General features: G+C 37.7%; 1 protein-coding gene across 2 annotated transcripts in view; it reads right to left on the bottom strand.

Annotated features, from left to right (window-relative positions):
- The window catches only part of rps6kal (ribosomal protein S6 kinase a, like), a 150,000-nt gene extending 143,082 nt beyond the window's left edge, over nt 1-6,918 (bottom strand). The window contains exon 1 of one of the 2 annotated variants that reach the window (XM_039765948.1): nt 6,431-6,918. Coding sequence is in view for 1 of the 2 variants with exons in the window: in XM_039765949.1 (XP_039621883.1) it covers nt 6,431-6,457 (27 nt within the window). In the remaining variant the exon portion in view is untranslated. The remainder of the gene's footprint in view (nt 1-6,430) is intronic. The other variant, XM_039765949.1, reaches the window with a different exon arrangement.
- Between the last annotated feature and the right edge of the window lie 18,294 nt (nt 6,919-25,212).

Raw genomic sequence — 25,212 nt, 5'->3', positions numbered from 1 at the left:
CATTCTCAGGTGCCGAGAGAAGGTTAACTTTAAACAGGGATATCAAAATGCACTTCAAATATCTATCAATTGCCTTATAACCCAAGAAACTAGAACCTGCATTGGAGGCCTTCCAGCTGTGTAGCAATTGTCGATATCCATGGGAAGCATTCTAATCCAGTATTATCAAAGGGTTGTCAAACAAAAACTAAGAACCTCACTGAGAGGTGTCTGATTTGAATGCCATTTAGTATAAATTAATATTTTATTACTCAAACTGAGGTCAATGTGGGAACATTCAATCTTTATAAATGTACATATAAACGGGTTCTGTAAAAGCTTTCCATCTTTAAAAGCAGGGAAAGAAAAACTGTGAAATATATGTAGTCAACCTGGGCAACTCAAAAGAGCACAGAGATCTTCACGTTCTAAATGCTTAAGCCACTGCGGGCACAAGCCAAAAGTCTTGGCTCAGTAATTCCTTACTACAAGAAAGTCTAAAAAGTTACCTGCCAGCACATTTTAACTCCCACTCCTTTAGCTATTATCCAAAATGACCATAATGTCACCTTAAAGTGAATAATTACAAGTCTGTCTAATTATTTGCTGATTGACACTTGACACTTTAGAAAGATATAACAGGAATCTAAATCACAAATGCAAGTCATGTACTGTACACAAATGTAACCTCTCTGGTACCTTTCTTTACCCATTGAAAAGGGAGAAGCTGGCATTTTCTCATGTACAGAAAAACAACAAGTAATCACTACTGTTCATCAAACAAATAACTGTGCTTATTACAATATTACACATCTGTACGAGTAAATACTTGCATACTTTTAAAACATCATGATACTTGAAAAATGCAACTTGCAAGAACATTGTGCACTGACAAAATCATTACAACTGACAAAATAAATCTGCTTTTGTCCAGCACATGACTTTTCCTACTTAAGATTATGATTTCAAAATTTTGAACCCAGTTTTTCAAAATATAATCATAGAATTTGTAGCCTTGTCTGTGTAGAACAAAATTTACTGTTGTTCATTTGTCCAAAAATCAATACATACAGTATTCAAAATTTTTCAATGTAAAAATGTGAAAACCACATGTTAATCAAAGAGAAAAAAAACTTTCACAAAAAGTTTATTTTTCAGCTCTCTGGCAAGCAATTGAGCTTGTGCAGCGAGGCAGTGCAACTTGCCAAACACACAAAAGCTTTTTATATACTCTATATCCAACAAAATAAGGTGAAACAATGCCTGATAATGTCATCTTCAAAATTTTCTTAATTCAAAGCTCAGAGCACAGCAAGACAAAAGACAAAGTTAGTCTTCTGCATATTCCATAATGTCAAGAAGAAGTAAGGAAGAGGGCAACTGGCATGTAAGAGGCAACATATAATGTGCATTTTTTGCCAGATGGTATGGATTAAGCCACTTCATGTTGTACTTAAAGTAAGCTTCTGCAGACACGCAGGACAAATGACTATCCGAGATCTGGTTGCCCTCAAGTAACCACACAAGAGTAGATCAGACACATCAAACTATTAATCGCTTCAGATCTGCAACCTTTACTAATGTTGAAACTGGTATCAGTAGGAGGACAGCAATGGACAGGCTCCATGATCCTGGCCTTGAAGCAATCTGATCTGCCAGAGGCTCACAACTGCTGTGATGGTTAATAGTGTACAAGTGCTGGCTTTGCCTGTCTTCCCTCTTAACCCTAACTCCACAGTTAGGGAATGGATTGCCAGAAAATTGTGGAATGCCAGATAACACAACATTCAGATACTTAAGCCTCTGCCTGCCAGTGCCCAGCAGCTTCATGAATTTATTCTACAGGAATGGTAGAACATCAAAAATATGCAGATTCAGAGGCTCACTGGCTCTGTGGCATTGCAAAAAATGGACATACAACATACAGCTAACCTGTTGTTTCTAATGTTCAGGTGTTATTTTCCTTTTTAAAAAAAAAAAACAAAACTGTACTATTACGTATATACATACATACATGCATACATACACACACAATGTATACACTCCTAAGTGAAACAACAATTTCCCCAATGTGCTAAATTTAAAACATTAAAAAGAGGGTATTGGTTTAACTGTTTAAAAACTAGCTAACTAAATGCAGGGTAAAATTTATATTATTACACTTGCAATTCTTGTTCACAAATCCAAATGGCCGATAGTCAGTAAAAAGTAACAGTAAAAAGTCTCAGGATTCTAGACTAACTTTTTAACCAAGAGTCAGAAGTATGCCCTTAAACAAGTAAAAATAAGCTAATGCAGGGTAATAAACTAATGAAATGCATTTTCTGGTATTGTGATGGACTAGTGCCCTGCCCGGACTTTGTTCCTGCCTTGTGCCCTCTGCCAGCTGGGATAGGCTCCAGCACCCCCAGGACCCTCTTCAGGACACGGCGGGCTAGAAAATGACATTTTATTGCTTCTTCAAAAAAACATTACAAGTACATATGTTGTTACAAGACTCCCTTTTTTAAGCGAATAAGAAAATTAAGTCACATTAAAGCTAAACATAATTCATTATCTGCTACTGCATCTTTAATTTAAATCAGTAGCTTTAGGATTACTATAAGCAAATATAAATCCAGTTTTAAAATCTATTTATATAATGAGTAATCAAACAATGGATAATATTGCTTTCACTACCCTAACAGCTTTGAAACAGCTTTAAAGTTAAGAACTAAAGACTAAGGATATAACTTGAATTGAAATTTTCCAACAGCATTAAAATTAATCAGTAAGACAAATGGATTTTTTTCATAAACATTTCAAATGACATGTAATTGAAGGGTTTTGTTTTTTTTTTTTATGCCAGCTATTGCAAAGTAACCCCAATGCTGGTTTAAATATGGTCACCTAACACAAGACAGTATTAATCTGCTTAGAAGAAAAAAGCTTTTAAATTGCTAATTATTACAAGATATAATAATTTAACAAAAACAAAGTCAAACTACAAGATTCAAGCAATTAATTTCACTCAAATGTTAAGTTTCATTTGCTCAGACACTGCCAATCTAGTTTGCTTTTATTAACTAGATTACGTAATACAGAACTGGTAGTTCTTCAGTAGGCGTTGATGAAATATCAACCTCTCTAAAAAATGTTAATGCTTAAACCAAAAGCTCTGCAATAAAAATATTATTCAAAAGCATCTAACAAGCTTTAGATAAAAGGCTTTAGATATATATATATACATACATATATATATATATATATATATATATATATATATATATATATATATATATATATATATATATATATATATATATATATATATATATATACATACACACACATACACACACTTTCTAGTACCATAATTTGGCAAAAAGAAAAGAATTCTGAAGTGGAAAAATCACAAAGGAAGGAAACCTTTCCTGAGGCAAATAACAACATCCTTCAAGTCAGAGGTTACTTCCTAACCTTTAATGATAACAGATTTTACCTAAACGTCTGCAACACATCCCGACTGTCTTAAAAGTCTTGTCTGAACCACATGAATGAAAAAAAACTCTTACTGTCTGGCTCAAAAAGCAACATGCTTCATTGATCTATGCTGTGTCCCCGGAGCCGGAAGAGACAACATCACAGAGTGACCAATCTGCATAATTAGAAAAAAGAGACGAGAAGCTTTGTGGCAACAAAAGAGAAGCTGTCAGCTCTGCTGCCTGCACTACATCCGTCTGACCCTGGGCATAGGGCATGTTCACTCATGCAAAAATTGACCCACAACTAAGAAACAAAAGACACATGCCAAAAAAAAAAGTCTACTGCCGTGTACCTATATGTCTCTGTCCCCTCTATTACACTTCACAGATTTTATAGATTAAGGAAGTATTTTTGCTCAAAGCCGATTTTACAATAGACAAAATTCAAAAAAGTCTTCAATATCCAGCAGAACCTAGAGCTTTGTACCTGAATGCACACTACACTACATTAAAGTAGTGTTTTGCCTTTGCTACCATCCAGTTACAGAATTTTCTTTCACTCTGTATATTACATAATAATAAACCAAATGCAATAAATAGAATACAGTTTTTCCAACTGCATCACAACTACCTCACAGCTTCTGATGACTTGGGTTATAATCTTTGTCTGGCCACCACCTATTTGTTTCCCCTCAAACAATGTGTAACTTATCCTCACTGGCCATTCTAAATTGGCCTGGTATGAGAGTGAGTGAGTTTGCATATGTACACTGCCATGGACTAGCACCATATACAGGGCTGTCTGCTGCCATCTGCCAGGAGATATGTGGGCAAGAAAAATCAATGGAAAGGTGGGCGGATTTTTTTTTTTTTTTTTAACATTTCTCTTTGACGCATTATTTGGACTCAAGCCTGATTTCAGCTGATAAGCCTACTGTGTAGTATGTGCACTATTTATTTTCTCTGTGCTTCTCCTATACCTTTCCCACGGTGTAAAAAATGTGCAAATGATTTAGTGTCTAATCTAAATTAGCCTCTTATTTATGTGACACATTGGTATCCAGTTCAATAAAAGGTCCTGATTTGTGCTCTATGGTTCCCAACATCTCCATTCTGGCTGAGAAAACATGATGAATCTACATTAACTTTTCAAATATTTGATTATATATGACTATATATACCTATAGGCCTACTACTACACTAAATAATAACTAAAAATAAATGTTCATTTATTAACCTCAGCAATTGAATTCTTTCTATCACAAAATTAAAATTTTTTTTTTAGCCAGAATGGTGACAATTTTAATTGTTTGAGGATATTCCATTATTTTGTCTTAACTGTCTTTATACAGATTAACTTAAAAAATGTATGAATATTTCCCAGATAAACATTATTTAAAATAAATAAATAAGAATATCCTCCTAAATCATAGCAACGTGGTGCAGTGGTATATACTGCTGCCTCACAGGAGAGTATGATCAAGTCCCAGACTGGACAGAGTCTACGGATATCTCTACATTACCCACATACAATATCTGTGTGGAATAAAATCTAAAACAAGAAAATTTTAAGTTGATTGGCTACTTTGAATTGACACAGTCTGAGCAAACAATCCCTACAACAGACCGTCACTCTGACCAGGATTATCCCTTTCATTGCTGACTATAACTCACTGTGACCCTGAATTGAAAAAAGTGGGTTCAGGAAATGGATGGCTTTCCCCAATAACAGTACCCAGTTTTAGATGATCTTCAGGTGCAGATGAAATGCTGATATTATTTAGAGTTTTGGTTTTCACTGCTACATCAAAGTCTTCTGATGTTGATTTATGTTGATTTCAGCTAACAAGGATTTTTATTTCATATTACATAGCACCCAGCTTTAAATGATGTTCAAGTTCTGATGTAACACTAACACTACTCTGGGTATCTGATTTTCAACTCCCACACCCAAGCCTTCTGATGTTCATCAATACAGCACAAGTAGCAGCTACAAATAATGTTTAATTGTGTGCTATGGACTTTACATTTGTATACACACTAATGGCAAATTATAAAAAAGATGTATTACATTCTGGAGAAAAGCTACTTAAGAGGAAGGAGCTTAATGTGGATGTATGCACGAAAGGTCGCCGTACTCTTGAGGATGGATCCTCCGTTATGCCCAGCGCTGCCGGTGTAGGCTCCAGGTCCTCTGGACTCGTGAATGATACGATCATTTTGTAATTTGTTTAATGGATTCTAAAATTATTCTTGTGTAAAACGTTATTTTACAGTTATGCAGCTTTCTGTGTTCAATGCACGCGGTAAATAATTTGACATAACTACAGACTAAACTTTTATAATGCCAAACGCTTTTCAGAATTTCGAGTTAAGTAAGACGCAAACGATTAAAACATCCTACGCGCTTTAAATGTCCGACTTCAAAAATCCTAAAACTACGGTAATTTCTGTGTGACGTTATTCATGATGTTTAAAGGACGTCTTTGAACAGATTAGCTGAAGGGTCCCTGGCATTATTCTTCAAACTCTCTACATACGCAGTTGGTTCCTCGGGACGGTGATGTGCGCTGTATCGCAGCGCTAGCGTGGTTATACGTGGGTGACAAATTGTATTTTGCTTGCTTGCTTCCTGCCTTCCTAAACCAGTCTCAGCCAATGGCGGGGGGGCAACCAAAGTCAAGTGAGATCTCCGGTACACTGACACTACACTTTACAAAAGGATCGCCACAATGAAAAGATTTCCTTCCCGGTTATGACGCTTCTCTTTACTATAATAAAGCACCGCGTACACGCGTGTCTCAGCCTGGGATCAAGCACGTATAAACTAGACAACGAGCGAGGGAGGGAGGGATACAGTATGCAACAATAGAAGAGGCAGGTAGCTACTGCCACGCGAGCGAGCTATCCGGAAGGAACTCTGTAAGGAATGCAAGTACCAACGCTGGAAACACAGAAAAGGAAACCCCGCCGGGTGCAATACATACCACACGTCCAGCAATGCGCACCTCCATTTTGTGCAAAAGGCATCCTAGTTTGTCAAATGACAGCGTGGGTTCGTGCAGAGCATGTCCAGCTGCTTTGCCCCTTCTCGATCCTGCCCGGGTGCCGAGGCGGCGCGGGGAGGGAGGCGTTGGCCTCGCAAAACTCTCGGAGTCGCTTCTCACTACCGCTCAGCCGAACCGGAGCTGTTGGCTCCCTGTGAATATGGCCGCCGCTATACCTGGACAGCATGGAAACCGAGCGAGCAGAGACTGACGTCGGACTGACGCCATTGGGTCGAGGATTTCCCCATCCCGAGCAACCGAACGGGAAAAAAGGAAACAACGTGACAGCCGGCGAGTGTAAAAATAGAGCCGGCGGCGCGCGCCCGCGAATACTTGGAGAACTAACGAGACGCGGGGACGCGATGACGTTCTAAACGAGAACGAGCATTGCGAAAGGGCGGCTTTGTCTGCGCGTGCCTTCACTATCTCTTTTTGTATTGCACTCCCATTATGTTGTTTTTTTGTAAACAAATTCTCACCCTTGAGCATCCTCTGTCTCATTCAGTTATTAGTAGCACGCGTCAGGTGGATCGATGGGATGAATATGACGTTTCCTTCATAAAATACCAGTTTTCCATTGGCTTCTCCCTAGAATTAAAACAAGTGTATATTACATTTCAGAGCATTCAGCATAAAGATGTATTATTCCTCCATTCATTGTCATGCAGAGATATGGTGTATGACAAGCCATCATCAACCTTGATAGCACAGGGACCAGTCAAGTACTAATACTGGACCGTGCGTCAGTCAGTCGGGATTCCTGCTGATTCCATTTATAGTTGCCAGTTAGTTTAAGATACAGTACATGTCCTTGGGAGATGAGTAAATGTTACGATTTTTTTTTCTTAACCTTCATTATGCAGTAGTACTGTTTTCAGTCTAATTGCATAACTCGTTAAGCAGTTTCTTCCTTGTCCCTGCTTAATAAGTTGTCTGAAAGTAGAAATAATGAGGTAGAAACCAAAAATTGATCTTGTTGTATATTCCAGTGTAGGCATGTTTTTATGACAGACCATTTTTTCTGAAACACCTTTATTATTTTTGTATTATCTGTTTTCTTTTAAAAAAATTAACAGGTAATATCAATTGTAGTTCACTCCCACACTGGAGCTGGTTGTACCAGAATCATTTGCTAGAATTCTGATTTAGTAATCCTACATTCGAATCCCATGCCTTGTCACTGCCTGTGTGGAGTGGTGAAATTTGCACTTACCCCCCATGTCATTGTCTGCATGTCTTTCTTTTCCCCCTTCTTTTTCCACCGACATCCCCCAAATTTAATGTAATAAAATGTATAATGGATAATAGATGATTCTAAATGAATTAATGGGCATTCCAGTGGACTTGCACTCCGACATGTAAGTGTGGGTGTGGGAATGTCCTACAATGGGCTGGCACCGCATCTAGAGCTGGTTCCTTCCTTGAACCCAGTGCTGCCATGATAGGTTTCTGCCCTTAGAATCAAAACTTCATAAGAAGGATGTTAAATTTGCAGACTTTGAAGAAGTGATATGACGGACTAGGTAGAGTAGAATAATTCTCACGTAGAGTTCTGTGGTTCTGTCATCATTTTAGATGGCCCAGCATAGACCGACTGTATTTTATGGCAGAATGCCCAGGACGAGGTACTTGGGCAGTTGGGCTAGGTTTCTAGGACTGTGATGGTGCCAGACTTTGTCTTTTGACTTTATCTGTTACTAGCCGAAGTACCTGTTGTTGCCTGGGTGTATTTGTAGAATCAGTTAGGGAATGAAAGCAAAGGTTTGGTTTTTTTTTTTAAATGATGACCCTGTTGTTATTGATAGCTATCTTATCCATCATGCAAACTGCCTGTCTATCAATGAGTCAGGTATTTGTTCTTTTTTTGGTCTGACTGGATTCCAGAATTGCAGTAACGTTTTGCTGAGTTGTACCCATGAACATTGTCATGTCTGGCTTGTCCTCTTCGTTAGTTGGACAGTTTGTAGTGCTTAAATTATGAAGAAAAGCTGACCAAACAGGAGTTAAAAAAAAAAACAACCTTTTGATTCTCTTTTGTGTTACACTGTACATCCACTCTTCGATTAAGGCATAATCAAACATCCCCTACAAAAGTGTCTGATACTCCTTTTAATATTACAGTAGATAGAAGCAGCACATGGTGTTGCCTGGGAAAGTAATGTTAATTCTGGTCATTTTGTGTGCTAGCCTGGTGTCAGTCTGTTATGACATTTCACTTGCTCTGAGCCACCTGTTGTCACTGGTGTGCAAAGTGTAGCATACATGAAAAACAATTTAAAAATCACTGGGACCCCAGGGTCAAAATTTTGGGTTCCAAAAAAGTAGTTGTCCCTATGGTCCTTGAGAGCAACCTAAGGGTGTAGGATTGTATAGAGAATAGAAACACAGACATTCTATTTTAATTATATAGATAACTGAATGTTTTTCGTCAGTCGTTTATTTTCTCCAGGGATGTTTCTGACTGGAGTTTTTGTTTTCCAATCCTTTGTCATCTGGCTATAGTTGAATAATAGTGCTAATGGATATATAATGTTAGGTTTAATTCATGTTAATAGGTTTGGAATGGCATTATAATATTGAGTGTTTAAACAAATCTGTATATTTATGTGTACAAGTATGCATTTTTTTATTGGTAGTTTGTAATTTTGTAATTGCACATCACCTTTGAATGTGAATATAATGACAAACCGCATGCAAAAGATTAGGAGGTTATAGATCACTTCAGTAGACAGGTTATAGGAAATTGAACTGCTGAAGAAGGGTAACTGCATGGCCTCTGGAGAGGCATTCAGGTCAATGCAGCATCATTCAGATACTTCAAAAGTGGTTATGGTCAACACAACAGTAACGTCAGGGAGAACAAGTACTGAAACCGATTTTCCAAGAGATTATTATATTTGGGAATGTTTTTGCATTCATTTGACAAATTTTTACTACTGTTGTGATTATTGTTTTGTTTTTTTTGCCCTACGCTTCCTGACTCACCGGTACAAGAAAACTCCCACATATGAAATAATGTTCAACTCTAGTTATGCAAGATGTTAAGCTTTTTGGGGTTTTGCTCTGATTTGGGTCCTTTAGACCTGAAAAAACGTCATTTTAGGCAATTTTTGGACCATGTTTTGTATAGGTAATTACACTTTCATGATAAAGAGTAAATCAATAGGTGTCTGAAGCAAAATAGATCAGAAGGACTTACAGATGTGCATGCCACATCCACTAACCTCAGTGGTTCACCGATAATGGGAGATGAGGGGTCAAAGTCACTCTTTTTCATAAAATTTTGAAAAAATGAGGATTGGCATCCTGGGCACGGGGACTGCTGTTTTATGCTATTTCGAAGTTGCTGATCACAAATATAATAATATCTTTGATATTTGATTCTTTAACAGTGGTCCCATCCTTCTAAGAGTCACTGCTAGAAGGTTAAAATTACGGTTTTTCAAGCATAAGCATGTAGGGTAAAATGTTAGACTATTTCAAGGTCTTTGAATATGGTATTATGTTTGATTTTTTATCCTTTACTAGGATTCTAGCCCTCTTTGGACTTCTATAAGAAGGGAAAAATGACAGATTTCTATTACTGCTGAGAATATTTAGACTTTAAACATTTACATTTAAGCATGTGTTTTAATATATGATGTATTTGTTGTTTATTGTGTACTTCTACCTCATGAAGTAAATCATTACATTTTTTTTTTACAAATATCTTGAATTACGGTGGCTTATGCTAATTCAGACTTTTTATTATTATATATTTTACAGACGACTTTGTTCATAGCAACTTACATCATCAGCATATTAGTTTTGGACCGTTGGTAATAAGAAAGAAGCAGAAACTAAACCTGGAAAATTGAGGTTTATAGTCCTGCAACCTAACCACTGCACCACACTGCCTATGTTTTCTGTAATGCAACATTTATCTGCATATTGTGAACAATGCAATCAGTGTTTTCTTAGGTGCTTTGTAAACTCAATATACAAATAAGGGAGAAATTACAGCCTGCACTCTGAAAATGTTAGGCTTGTAACCATAGTGATCTTTGAGATTGAAGAGCTTATTGCTTCAGTTAAACATGGGTGGTAAGTCTTCATCAAGGGAGGACCTATTTGTCAACATTAGGCTTAAACAACTAACATTCTAATTTTGCCCGGGTATTTTTGCTTCTCGTTATCAGTTGTTGTGTTATTTAACTATGTAATGTAAAGGTCAACAATATGGTATTTCTTTCTCTGTATGTCATCAGATGCATGCAGTTTTTCTGGTTTGGTTTAGTGTTAATTATTTTAAGGTTTGTTACTTTATTCCAAGGAACAACTCTGGTTTGGTTCCTAGCCTGCATGTACTTTGCACCTTCTCTCCAAGTTTGCATAGGCTTTTCTGCAGGTAGTACTGTTTCCTCAAACACTGAAAAGATGTGGAGGTTAAGTAAATTTCTGGTCTAAATGTACTTAGTATGAGTGGCATGTGTAGGCATGTGTCCTGTTCAGGGCTGTTTCTTACCCAGCACCCAATGCTGCCAGGAAAGGCTTTGACCTTCTGAAATTTTGCAATGGTCAGCATGGGTTCAGATCAGGGGTCCTCAATCCCAGTCCTGGAGAGCCTCAGTGGCTGCAGGTTTTTGTTCTGACCTGGTTGCTTAATTAGAAAGCAATTCTTTCCAATAAAGCACTAACAAGCTATGCAATTAAATTAACTCTGCTATGTCAGGTCATTCTCATATCCTAGATTTTCTTTCCCTTTCTATCATGCAAATGATTCGAAGGCTAAAATGGACGAGTAATTCTCAGTCCTTCACTTTTAAGTATTTAATTAAACCCAATAGTGCAGATAAATACACACAGGTGTAAATGTAAATAAGCTAAATGGATAAATGCTGCTCTCTCTTGTCATTTGCATGTTATTGATAATAAGGAGCAAATAAAATAGCTGTTTAAGAGAAAATTAAGCAATAAGGGCTCAAAAATCACTAAAGTGAAGCAGAAGTGTTACTTTAGCAATAAGTGCTTTTTATTAAGCAACTGGGTTGGAGCAAAAACCTGCAGCCACTGCGGCTCTCCAGAACCGTGATTGAGGACCCCTGGTTCAGATTATGGATATTTATTTATTTAGGATGCACATTGTTATTGGCAATTTCTTTATGAGGCATTTGAGTGCTTGTTTGTTTTTAATTATGTAAATTCATATGCAGCTTGTCTGTTGAGCCCAGCCATTGTTTCTTTTTTCCTCTATAATGGAGCGCAACATGTAGTCATTACATTGCAAGTATGTGTGAATATCTATTTCCATCTCTCAATTCAGGGTCATAGGATCCAGAGCCCATCCTGGCAATGCTGGGCAGAATCCCTCAGCCAATCCTGGAGGAGGAATCAGCCTATCAAGGGACATACTCATGCATTCACACACATACTCTCTCATACCAGGCTAATTTGAAGTTGTGCATCCGTTTTACCTTTAGGAGATAATACAAAGAACGATGTATATTTCATCCAGGATGGTGGTTAACCTACAGCAGCTGAAACTGGGAGATGATCTGTTTACAAAAGCAGTATGACAGAGATAAGGACGACCATTCACGAAAGCAGACACAGTCAAGTGGGCAGGTTAGCATTTGTCTTCTGTTAATTGTGAAAAATTGCATTCTACACGTGTTCACCCCTCCTTTGCCTATGTGTGTTTTGGATAACTTTCGATAATTTAAAATATTTATTGTATTACCTTATTCTGTTTTGCAGGGATCCCTTAGTAGCCACGCTAAACGACTGTGTACACGTTTAAAGTGATCAGCACCTTAATGTCATACTATTTATTGACATTTCTTAGTTGTTTAGCATACTACAGTGTGTGTCAGAGCTGTAATATTCTTGAAGAGTCTTAAATCTTCAACATCCTTTTAACTGATACATTAAACAAGTCTTTAGTTCTTTCCCATTCTTATGTCATTTTTCCCCCAGATAAATCCAATTACTTAAAAAATAGAAATTTAAAGTTAACCTTGATATTTTCTCCCTTGCAAAACTGATTTTATAGCACTGTAGCTTTTGAATAGTTCATATTAAACATACTGTAGAATTAGGCTCTAGTAGCACTCCATTGTGTAAGGATTAGACTTGCCAACAACGTACCTACTTACTAAAATTACTCAAGGAGGGGTAACTTGTTGTGAATGCCGCCATATGTGACTCAGTTTCTTGTGTCTGCTGTTGAATGATAACTTCTTATCCTGGGGGGTCAGTGAATGCTCTTTCAGATTTATCATCTCTACTTTCCAAAAAAAAAAAAACAAAACACAATAGCTCTGTCCAAGAATCTCCACGGAGCCACTTATTGAACACACTTAATCCAGTTTTAGAGTCATGGGGAGCTGAAGCTTATTCTGGCAGCACTGAGAGCATGACAAGCAGGGACACCAATCCTTTATAGGACAAAGATACAAATGCATACCTACACTTAATCATACAGGGACATTTTTGCAGATGCTTATCAGTTTATCTCATCTAAAAACGTATTTCTTATTTTGAAATTATTTTCAAATAGACTCTTTCTGCACATATCTGAACTGATGATAAATCTATCAATTTCTTGATCAATCCTTATGGTTAATATGCTCCTTTTGAATCTTGTGGTCCTATGAATTCCTTATAAACACTTTAAAATCAAATCATTTTTTTGTTTTCTGGCACCTCCTGCCTAACAAAAAAATCCCCACTGTTTGTTGTCCCTCTAGACATGAAAACTCCTCATCTGTAAGCCATTTTTGGAACATATTTTGTGCAGAAAATTACACCCTTATAATAAAGAGTAAACCAACAGGTGTCTGCAGCAAAAATGGTCAGAAGGACTTGAAGTTGTGTATGCCACATCGACTTACTCCAAGGTTCCACCATGTAATGTGATATGAGAGTCCAAGTCCTCAAAACTTTGAATAAAATGGGGATTGGTAATATAGGCATGTGGAGTGTTGTTTTATGCTATTTCGAGGTTGCCGATCACAAAGATAATGTTTTTCATATTTGATTCTTTAACGATGGACTCTCTAAGTACCACTCCCAAAAGGTTAAAAATGACAAATTTTAAACGTATGGTGTGGGTTGGCTCCACAGTCCCAGTAGATCTAGGGAGCTTCTTGAACCCACTACCACCAATATCATACCCGAGGGATGAGCTAGCAGATGATGACACAATGCACAAAGCAAGTCATTGGTGCAAAAGTGCCCTAGTGTTTTTATTGAAAACAATAAAAAAATTAAAACAGTGTTCAAAAAGTGCAGTGCTCCAACAGTCAATAAACGAATACTGTAATCCATAAAAACAAGTTGATACTGAAGGTTAAAATCCTATAAATATGCATTAAAACCAGGACTTAAAACCAGAGAAATTACATGTCCCAATGCTACTTTGTAAAAGCAGATGTCTCCTCAGCTTATTCCGGATCCAGCAACTGAGGAGATGCCCAACTGGCAAGTGCAGTCAACCATCCTGTCTAGGATCTGTTCCCTGCCACCCTTCCATTGGCTTGCGCAGGGCAACCTGTCAAACCACACACACCTCTCTCACTGCTCACACTTGTCCCTTGTGAGGATGACGCTGTCATTTGGGCCGTTCCTGCTCCCTGGCGTTCATTCAACAGGAGCACCCTTCCTTGAGCCTCAGACTCTACACCACGAGGCTCTGCTTCCAACCACCTGCCTCCATTCTGTCCTGCATGAGCTCTCTGTCTCTCTACACATTTTTCGTTTCCATTCCTTTTAAATTGCTTTCTCCACTCACTCGATCACTTCCTAGCCAGTCTGTTTTCTTCCTTTTGTCCCTTTCTTCTGTTTCTCCCCAGCTCGTTTGTTTTTTTTTGTTTTTTTTTGTCTCCCCTTTCTCGTTCCAGCTATCCCTTATATGCCTCAGTGGGCCGACTGCAGGAAGCTGATGAAGCAATTGAGATAGACCGCACCCTCATGTCAAGATGCGTCTTGCCCCAATTATCTCACCAACCTCCCACAGCTGCCTGAGCATTCACACCCACGGAGATCGAGCCGGCCAATTAATTATGTATTTATTAAAGTGGACTCTGGATTGTTAAGCTGCAGACCTGCCACATAAGCACTTAGGGTATTGTTTTAGATTATTGTAAGGTCAGTTAAATGGTGTTATTTTTGATATTTTACTAAGAAATTAGTCGTCTATGGGCCTCTGTCAGAGAGTGAAAAGTAACAGATTTCTATGACAAGCAAGTAAATCATTAAATTTCTTTTGAACACTCCAAATTAGTATGGCTTCTGTTAATTCAGACCGTTTTATTTTTAGGGCGTCCTTTATTTTTAGTGCTTTTTATCTTATAACAAGTATAAAGCACTTTATTATTTTTTGTTTTGAATTGTATTATTGTATGCTTTGTGAAAAGCACTATACAAAAACCAAAAATATTGATTAGCTAATCAATTACGTGCCTACTCCCATTGTGCATACACGAATCTGTGCAGTTCAATGAACATTAATGCAGTGCAGTGCCTGGTTCATGAACAATTTTGTGTCTGCGGTTGAAATTCAATTCATTACCTTTGTGTATGCCAACTTTGTCAATAGATTTTTTAAGAGTGTATTCAGATATATTTGACTGAACCCTCTTTCTCCCTCAGTGAGCCATATGTTTTCAGTTTTGTGAAGTGTAGGTAACGTCTGATTTTCGGAGGAGTTAACTGTCCACTGGCACTTGTATGCATTTATTTTATACATCTCTCTCAATGTCAATATGTCTTTATTCCTGAAGAATTTTGCTGCATTTCCTTTTCTCTTGTAGTTGCTTGGAAAATAAATTAGGCCTAAGAGTCAGCTCAAGGGATAGTGTTGAGACAAGGCAGGAGTTGGGATAATGATATCCCGCAAGGGGAACAGGACATAGCTACTGGATGAAAACAATAGCTTTGGAGGACTAAGTGTAATTTTTTTTTAAAGCAAAAGTAATAAACCTAAACTTCTAAAGAATATGTACACATATTTATTATGTGTGGCCCATTTATCAGAATGCAATACTTCATATTTAAAACATCAGGGTGGCAGACCAGCACTCCAGGAGCACCACTCTGCTGGTGTTCATCTTGACAGGTGCTATTAGGAAAAAATAATGTATGTGTAAGAACAGAAGCTAATCCTATAAACATAGATTAAGTAAATTTAGAAAATAAATAGATTTATGGCAGGATGGATGGAGTACTTTTTTTTTTTATTATGATCAGCTTTTATTTTGCCTTATTATGCAGCTCAGTGTTGTTGGAGCTGTAGCTGTTCTTGGCAGCTTTGGTCTTAAGCCAGGTCACCAAGACATGATAGAGCACCAGTGACACATATTTCTAGATACTAATAATTATAGAGGAGGTTTAAGGAGATCTGGTAATATAATGTTTGAGGAGATCAAAAATGTTTTGAAAGTGGATACATACTGTATTTACAGCTGGTGCTGAGATTGTAGCAGAAGTTAATGTCCAACTATCCATTTTTAAAACCTCCTAATAAACAGGGTTTGTAGTCCATTCTTGCAGCATGCAACCCTGGATAGAACAACAGTCCACTGCTCAACACACTCGTATTCAGCATATGTATAGTCAGCATTTAGCCTAGCGATGAAGGAATGCCCATACTTACTAAAGGAGAATTTACACTACACAGATAGAGGCAGAGATTCAAACTCACAACTAGGTAGCTGTGAGTCGCATCACTACTGTGTCACTAAGAATCTTACAAATTAAGGGAGATCCTCCAGTATTTCCAAATTCTCTAGTCATACATGACACATTTGATGTCCTTTGGTCTTAGTTGGCATTAAATAAAGAAGAAAAAAATTAAAGGGTATTGACAAATAGCCAGAAGACCCCAGAAGTAATACCCACAGTGCATGGTTCATGTCCATAAAAATATACAAGCAGAAACTCATTATTTATCATGTTCATATGTTGAATTTCATAACAAGATGTTTTAAGTTTTCAGACAAATCTGGAGAGTTCTCATGCATGAACATCCATGTCTGTGAAATACATTTTCTTTGAACATTTCACAGCTATAAAAAGATGTTGTGTAAATCATTGGAATGGCACATCTACAACCCAAAAGAAAATGTGGGAAACAAAACTTACTGCTTGAATAAACAAATTATGAAAGGCTAAAAGTAAAATTTACAGACCATATGTAACTTCTTCTGTTGTGGGTATGTGACAAAGATAAATAAACATAAGCAAAGCAGGTCAGGATTCATAGTCAGAGCAAGGTTATTATAGTTAATGAAAACTAAAATCAAAACTGAAACTATTATTAAAAAAACATTCTCATTAACTGAAATAAAATAATTAACAAAACTAAAACTAAATGGCACTGTTAAAGTAGCTGGAAAGACTAGCTGAAATGAAATAATTTACAAAAAATATTTTTAGTTTTCGTTTTTGAATGAATATTCTTGGCATTAGTCTTTAATGCTTATAACTTTTAACTCTAAAACAGAAAGTCATCCACCACGAGCCGTGCACATGCTGTATATTCATTGACAAGTGAGAAATGTTTCAGTTTATTTCTCAGGTGCCTGCATTTTGTTGACAATAATTTACCTGCCACTTCGCACAGGAGAAATCCTTTTTGAAAATAAGACGGCACTGATCGATAGACTAACTAGGTCATCATACAAGATCAGCATATTGTTGCTGACCAACTACTTTTGTTTTAAAAAAGCCGTCTAACAACAAAGTGATATAAACCTTGTTAAATTCCCGAGCTGGCAATATCTCCACTGAACTACAGATAGGTAGGCGAGGAGAGTCTACCAACTGGTGAAAAACTAAACCTATTAATATGTTTTTGTATTTATTCATTTATCTTTTTTTAGTTTATATTCACAGCTCAAAATACCTGATATTATGAAAATAATCCAGATGCAGTATTATGTTTTAAAATATCTGTCCCCCTTTTTTTTTAATTTTCTCTTTCTCTCTCTCTCTCTCTCAAAATAGACAGTTGAAATATCATATTCTTTTTGTTCTTAACATCAGCCATATCATACATATTGCATACCAGGGATTTTTCCTGCCTTGCAACCAAACCTGCTGGGGTAGGCTCCAGATTTCCTGAGATCACGCACTGCATAAACAGGTTTATATAACGTATATATGGTTCCTAATCTCAGCTGCTGTTTCTGTTGTTTTGTAGCCGTCCTTACTCCTATTACCTGCTCTTACTCTACTCATTATGGGTTTACTGTTCTTATGATGGGCTATTCAAGTCTCATTGCCCCTAACCTTGACACTAAATGCGTGTTTTTCTTTGTTTCCTTCAACGCAGCTAGATGGGGTCTGCACACTGCTTCAAGCCTAAGAGTCCTGGTCTTCCTAGACTCCATAGTAGCTCTTTAACCATACCATAATTACTAACACTACAACTGAAACTAATAGATATAAAAATTAAATAGAAATGTCTTTGTGAAATAAAATCTAAATTAAAACTAAAAATATATGATGAAGGAGAACTAAAACTAAACTGAATTTCCAAGTAAGGTCAGAAAACATATAGAAATAAAAACTCATATAAAAAGGCAAAACTATAATAACTTTGGCTCAGAGTTGAGCCTTAGTTTAAGCAGCTTCACTTGTGGCTGGGTATTTAACTTCCTGACAAATAGACTCCTGTCAGTGAGGACTGACAAAAATAACTCCTCCGATCTGTTCTATGACATTGGAGTTCCGCAAGGCTACTGCCCACTGCTATACAGTCTATTCACCAATGAATACGTAGCAAAGCAGAAGTGCAACCGCATCATCAATTTTACAGGCAACACCATTGTGATTGGCCTCAGCAGCAATAATGATGATGCTGCCTGCAGGAAGGAGTTAAAAGACCCGACTGTACGGTGCCCTAACAACAACTTCTCCTTGTATGTCGACAAAATAAAGGAAGTCATTGTTGACTTCAGAAAGAATAATGGCAGCCACACTCCACTCCCCTGTGCAGACAGTTAGTAGCTTCAGGTTCCTGGGTGCCCAATCACTGATTGTCTTTTGTTATAAATATATAATTATAAAATGACATTCCACAGATTCACACCATCTACTCAACCAGCCTGAGGAGAGCTGAATCGATCATCTCTAATGACAGCCATCCAGCCTTCTGTTTTCACTTCTGCCATCTGGGAAGCACTACTGGCCTCGCCACTTGCCCCACCGGCTTCAGGGACAGCTTCTTCCCCCAGGCCATGAGGTCACTGAACTTTCAGCAGCCTGAGCCTACCTGCACTGGGTACTGAGCCCACCTGCTGGTCTATGTGTAATTTTACTGTACATTACTTTTTTCCTACCACTCTTATTTACCATATTTATTTATCTTCTACTACTCCTGTTTATTTACTGTATTCATTTATACAATACTGCAGCTGTGGCTCAAGAATGTGGCTGTGCTCTCACAGTGCATGTAACAATAAAGATCTCTAATCTCTTATTACAAATCTCTAATATTAACATCACATTAAAACCATTTTCCAAAACAAAAGAAAAGCTGCAGCATCTGCTATTGGTGCAATGCCCCAACGTCCCTCCTACTGAAGGAGTTTGCCTTCAAAAATGTCAGTTTGGACAGTATGACTGGACATACATGTCAGGATCATTTAAAAGGGCTGACCAGTACATTGATGCTACACAATGATTTTTATTTTACATATCCAGTCTCTAATTGGCTTGGCGATACTTTTGTTTGCACACAAGTGAAGTTTATTGAGATGATGATGTTTGGGAAGCCTAATTAACTTTATCTAATGTCACTGATGTAACTTTACAACAACAACAACATTTATTTATATAGCACATTTTCATACAAATAATGTAGCTCAAAGTGCTTTACATGATAAGGAAAAGAGAAGTAAAAGACAAAGTAAGAATTAGAATAAGACAACACTGATTAACATAGAATAAGAGTAAGGTCCGATGGCCAGGGAGAAAAATTAATTTTTTTTTTCTTTATTAATTTTATTGCAATCCATACAAATCAATCAAGTTTTTACAAAAAGAAAAATTGAGTTAAGGACAAATCGATCTCCACCCCTGAGAGAGAGAGCAAGACAAACGGCGTGAAATCTAAGGCTTGTAAACATACCTAAATTAATAAATTCTCTGTGCTTTATGAACTTATTTTAAAATATTACTGATTAGATCCTGCCATGTTTTGAAAAAAGTCTGCACAGATCCTCTAACTGAGTATCTGATTTTTTCCCATTTTAAATAGTATAACACATCAGTTTCCTACTGACTTAAAAGAGGAGAGTTTGGGTTCTTCCAGTTTATCAGAATGAGTCTGCGTGCCAGAAGTGTAGTGAATGCAATCACAATTTGTTTGTCTTTCTCCAACTTAAGACCCTCTGGAAGAACCCCAAACACAGCTGTTAATGGGTTAGGAGGGATTGTGAGTCCAAGGCTGTCTGAGAGGTAATTAAAAATTTTTGTCCAGAATAATGTTAATTTGGTACAGGCCCAGAACATGTGACCTGTTGAGGCTGGGACTTGATTGCAACGTTCGCAGGTTGGATCATGCCCTGGAAACATTTTGGAGAGATTTAGTCGAGACAGATGTGCTCGATATATAATTTTAAGTTGTATAATTGTATGCTTTGCGCATATGGAGCTCGAGTGAATTCTCTGCAGTGCTACTTTCCACTCCTTTTCTGATATATTAATTGAGAGATCTTTTTCCCCAGTGTCCTCTTGGATCTTTGAAAGGGAGGGATTGTAAAATGATTTTATATATTGTAGAGATGGTGTCTGAGTCCTTGAGTTTGAGCAATATTTTTTCCAGCATGGATGAGGGTGCAAGATGAGGAAAATCAGGAAGGTTCTGTTTAACAAAGTTCCTGATTTGAAGATAGTGAAAGAAATGTGTAGCTGGAATATTAAGTTTGGAATGTAGAAAAATTAATTAATTTTACAGAGATTCACTTACCAAAAGCAAACGTTAGTTAGTGTAAAAGATTTACTGGCTTAGAATTAATATTTGTTATTTTTAACAATTTTAACATTATGAAACACAAATATTTTAACTTTGTTTTATTATTACTATACACTCGCTGGCTACTTTATTAGGTATACCATGCTAGTATCAGGTTGGACCCCCTTTAGCCTTCAGAACCACCGTAATTCTTTGTGGCATAAATTCAACAAGGTGCTGGAAACACTCCTCAGGGATTTTGGTCCATATTGACAAGATAGCATCACACAGTTGCTGCAGATTTGTCAGCTGCACATCCATAAGGCGAATGTTACATTCCATCACATCCCAAAGGTGCTCTGTTGGATTGAGATTTGGTGACTGCGGAGTCCATTTGATGAACTCATTGTCATGTTGAAGAAAACAGTTTGAGCTGATTTGAGCTTTGTGACATGGCACGTTATCCAGTTGTAAGTATTCATCAGAAGATGGCTACACCGGGTCATAAAGGGGTGGACATGGTCAGCAACAATACTCAGGTAGGCTGTGGAATTTAAATGATGGTGAATTGCACCAGCAATACCAGCCTGAACCTTTGACACAAGGCAGAATGGATCCATGCTTTCATGTTGTTGATGCCAAATTCTGAGCTTACCATCTGAATGTTGCAGCAGAAACCGAGACTCATCAGACCAGGCCACATCTTTTACTGTCCAGTTTTGGTGAGCCTGTGTGAACTGTAGCCTCAGTTGCCTTTCTTAGCTGACAGGAGTGATACCTGGTGTGGTCTCCTGCTGCTGTAGTCCACTTGCCTCAAAATTCAATGTGTTGTACATTCAGAGATGCTCTTCTGCATACGTCAGTTGTAACGAGTGAATATTTGAGTTACTGTTGCCTTTCTATCAGCTCAATCCAGTCTGGCCATTCTCCTCTGACCTCTCGCATCAACAAGTTATTTTCACCCAAACAACTGACACTCACTGGATATTTTCCCTTTTTTGGACCATTCTCTATAAACCCTAGATATGGTTGTGCATGAAAATCCCAGTAGATCAGCAGTTTCTGAAATACTTAGACCAGCCCATCTGGCACCAACAACCATGCCACGTTCAATGTCAATGTCACTTAAATCATCTTTCTTCCCAATTCTGATGTTTAGTTTAACTTCAACAGGTCGTCTTGATAATGCCTACATGTCTAAATGCATTGAGTTGCTGCCATGTGATTGGCTGATTAGATATTTGTATTAACAAGCTGTTGAACGGGTGTTCCTTTAAAGTGGTCAGTGAGTGTATTTTCCTTTTGTCTCTTGTTGACAAAAAGGCAATGGGGACAAATGACATAAAGACTTAAAAGTTAAGTATTATTAATCTTGTCATTTTTCAATAACAGTATAGCTTTTAATGTCTTAGCACTCTGCAATGAATGTTAAATTAGTTTAAACAATAGTGTATAGCTAAGAATGCAGCAATATTAGATATGCTAAAAAAATCCCGTCACTGACAAAAAAAGGTGGTAACGAATGACATAATTTAAATTTCATTTCATTTCATGTTTATTTATAAAGCACTTTAAAATAACAGGGGTTGAACCCAAAGGGCTGCAGAAACCATATGCTGTACCAGGTAACACAATAAAGTAAGAATTTAAAAAAACAATAAATAAAACAAATGACAGATCAGGACAAAAGGAGAAAAAACAACTCTCAAACTGAGTTAAAAGCCAGGGAATAAAAGTAAGTTTTAAGAGTTGATTTAAAAATGGACAGTGAGAGGGCCATCCTAATATTTAGGAGTAATAGCCATTCCACAATTTCAGAGCCAGGAAAGAGAAAGCCCAGTCTCCTCTCTGTTTTAACCTTGCTTTTCGAGCAGGCAACAAAAACAGATCAGCAGACCTGAGAGACCTTGCTGGGGTGTATGGAATTATCAGGTCATTAAGGTAGGAGAGTGCTAATCATTTTAAGGCTTTGAAAGTAAAGACGAGAACCTTAAAATGTATTCAAAACTGTACAGGAAGCCAATGGAGGGATGCAAGTATTGGGGTGATACGGTCACACTTCTTAGTGCTTATTAAGAGACGTACTGCAGCGTTCTGTACCAGCTGGCAGGACAGGGAAGCCTGACTGACCCCAGAATACAGGACATTACAGTAATCAAGCCGTGATGAGATAAAACCATGTATAACTTTTTCAAAAATCATCAAATGATAAAAAAGGATTGACTATAGATAAAAAACTCTACTTTATCACTGAGCTAATTTGATTGTCCATTTTAAAACCATCATCCATAATCACGTCCAATTTCCTCGTGGAGGACTTAACAAAAGATTTATAAGGGACCTAGGTTAAAACAGAGGAAATCACTGGTCCCACTAGGTCAAAACGTGAGGACCTCAGTTTTACTCTCATTAAAGTTAAAAAAATTTAAGGCCATCCAAGCTTTGATGTCTTCCAAGCAGTGCAATGAGCGTTTTGAAAGGGTGTTATCTTTCCATTTTAAAGGCAAGAAGATTTGGGTGTTGTCTGCATAACAATTGTGAAAAGACAGCCCCCCGGACACAGACATACCGACACCAGAATGTCCGAAACACACTCCTTTATTGTCCACAACACCACAATGCCTTATCACCAACAGTTTTGTCTCTTTCTCTTTCCTCTCTCTCTCTCTCTTTTTCTTTCTTTCTGTTCCTTGGACCTTCACTCTCCTCCTCTCAACTCCGGCTCGTCTACTGGAGGGAGGCGGCCCCTTTTATGATAACCCGGATGAGCTCCAGGTGCTCCATCTGACGACACTTCCTGGTGTGGCGGAAGTGTCAGATGAGCACCTGGAAGCACTCCAGATACCCCTGGGATTTCTTCCGGCAGCACTTCCTGGTGTGTCGGAAGTGCTGCCATCCAGCGTCCTCCCATAGGGATAAGCTTCCCAGCTCTGTTTCAGTGGCCTCCAAGCAGACCTGTGTGGCTGCCTTCTAATGGCTCAGAGAAGGTATCGTCCCTCTTGTGGACCGTCCAGGTGCCCTGGCTGGGTAAGGTCTCCAGCCGTCTGTGACACAATGGAAAGAAATACTGCATTTTTTAAAAATGGATCCTATCAGAAGAGTGTATACTGAAAAAAGTAGAGGCACTAGGAAAGATCTCTGGGGGATTTCACGGTGGAGAGATGCTGAGGAGTTGGTAAAGTCACCAATGTTGACAGAAACACGCCTGTCAGACAGGTATGATTTGAACCAATCCACTGCTGTGCCTTTAATGCCTACACAATGCTCCAGTAAGTATGTTATGGTCTGCTGTATGAAAGGCTGCTGTAACAAAGATGGCATGACATAATTTAAATTGTCATTTTAATTTAGGTTATAATGCTTTACCACTTTGTAATGAACACATAAGATTAATTCGGCAACATTAGATATGCTAAAAGAAAAAAAAAAGAAGTTGAACCTTTCTCTATGGTTTAAGTTTAATACAAAAAAGAATCCATGATGAAACCCTCATTCTTCCTGTTTAGCTAAATAGAAGTGTTAGTGCCACCATTCATTTGTTAGCAAATCCAATTCAAACCAAATCAGAGCTGCAGCATCTAATTTAATAGTGCCAAGACAAAACCCACCAGAACACAGGGATGAAGTGCCAAAGTGACACACTGGGAAAGAACACTGGTGTTACTGTGACGCAGCAGTGTTATTTGTTGTACAATTGGGATGTCAGATGAACTAAGATTCTGTACAGCCACTGTCTTAATTAATAACCAGTTACTGCTGCTAATGGAACAAACACCTTTTGCCTTGAGTTTAATTGACTTGCTCTTTAAGATTGGGAATCCTTAATTGTTTGTTTCCATAATCTGCGGCCAAAGAATGATAAGATAAAAAGAGAGCCAGCAGATGACTAGCTAATTTAGTGGACTCCGGACAGCCACAAATTTCTCTCCAAACAATTTCTTAATTAGGAGTCTATTGTCTGTGGTGGGTTGGCACCCTGCCCAGGATTGGTTCCTGCCTTGTGCCCTGTGTTGGCTGGGATTGGCTCCAGCAGACCCCTGTGACCCTGTATTCGGATTCAGCGGGTTAGAAAATGGATGGATGGATGGAGTCTATTGTTGCTGTGAATTAAACTTATCACTTAATCATAAAGATTGTTGGTACTGTTACTCTGCTACAGCCCACATATCTAAAATTGTTTATTGTCTTTATTTCTTGCAACACTATTGATATATTGTGTCAAACCACAGTAGATCAATATATCTCACCCCAGCACTTTTTTCTTTTCAAATATTTTATTGAATGAGCCACTATATTTGAATGGGACTGAGTGAGACGGCCATCTAATGTCTTGCTTTACATCGCATTGTTTCATAGCTAGAGTCTAACGGGTTTTTAATTTTAAAAAGCCGGTCATCTAAAATTAAGGCAAAATGTGTTTTACATTAGCACCAGTAATTGTTTATGAAATACAGAGTGTCTGCACGAGTGTGACCCTCTAGAATCTAAATTTGACACCCGTGCTGTACAACTAAACTGAAATAAGTAAATGCATCAGCTTACTGTAGCTTAGTTCAGAGTTTAATAAATAATTACTTCCTGAATTTTTCAATTTTCTTCTTATGTACGCCGTCAATTTTTTTAACAACAAACATATTTCAGAAGATAATGCAATAAGAAAAAAAAACTGACATTAGGTATTAATATATACAAAAGAAAACAAGCGCAATTACACATTATCAGCAGGTGGCATGGCGTTCGCTACTTTGCAGGTGTAAACTCAAAAGGCGGGCGACAAGGCGCG

The sequence above is a fragment of the Polypterus senegalus genome, chromosome 10, assembly GCF_016835505.1.
Source record: "Polypterus senegalus isolate Bchr_013 chromosome 10, ASM1683550v1, whole genome shotgun sequence".
NCBI classification, from domain to species: domain Eukaryota; kingdom Metazoa; phylum Chordata; class Cladistia; order Polypteriformes; family Polypteridae; genus Polypterus; species Polypterus senegalus.
Note: the sequence above shows the minus strand (reverse complement) of the source record. Positions and strands in the feature narration are given on the sequence as shown.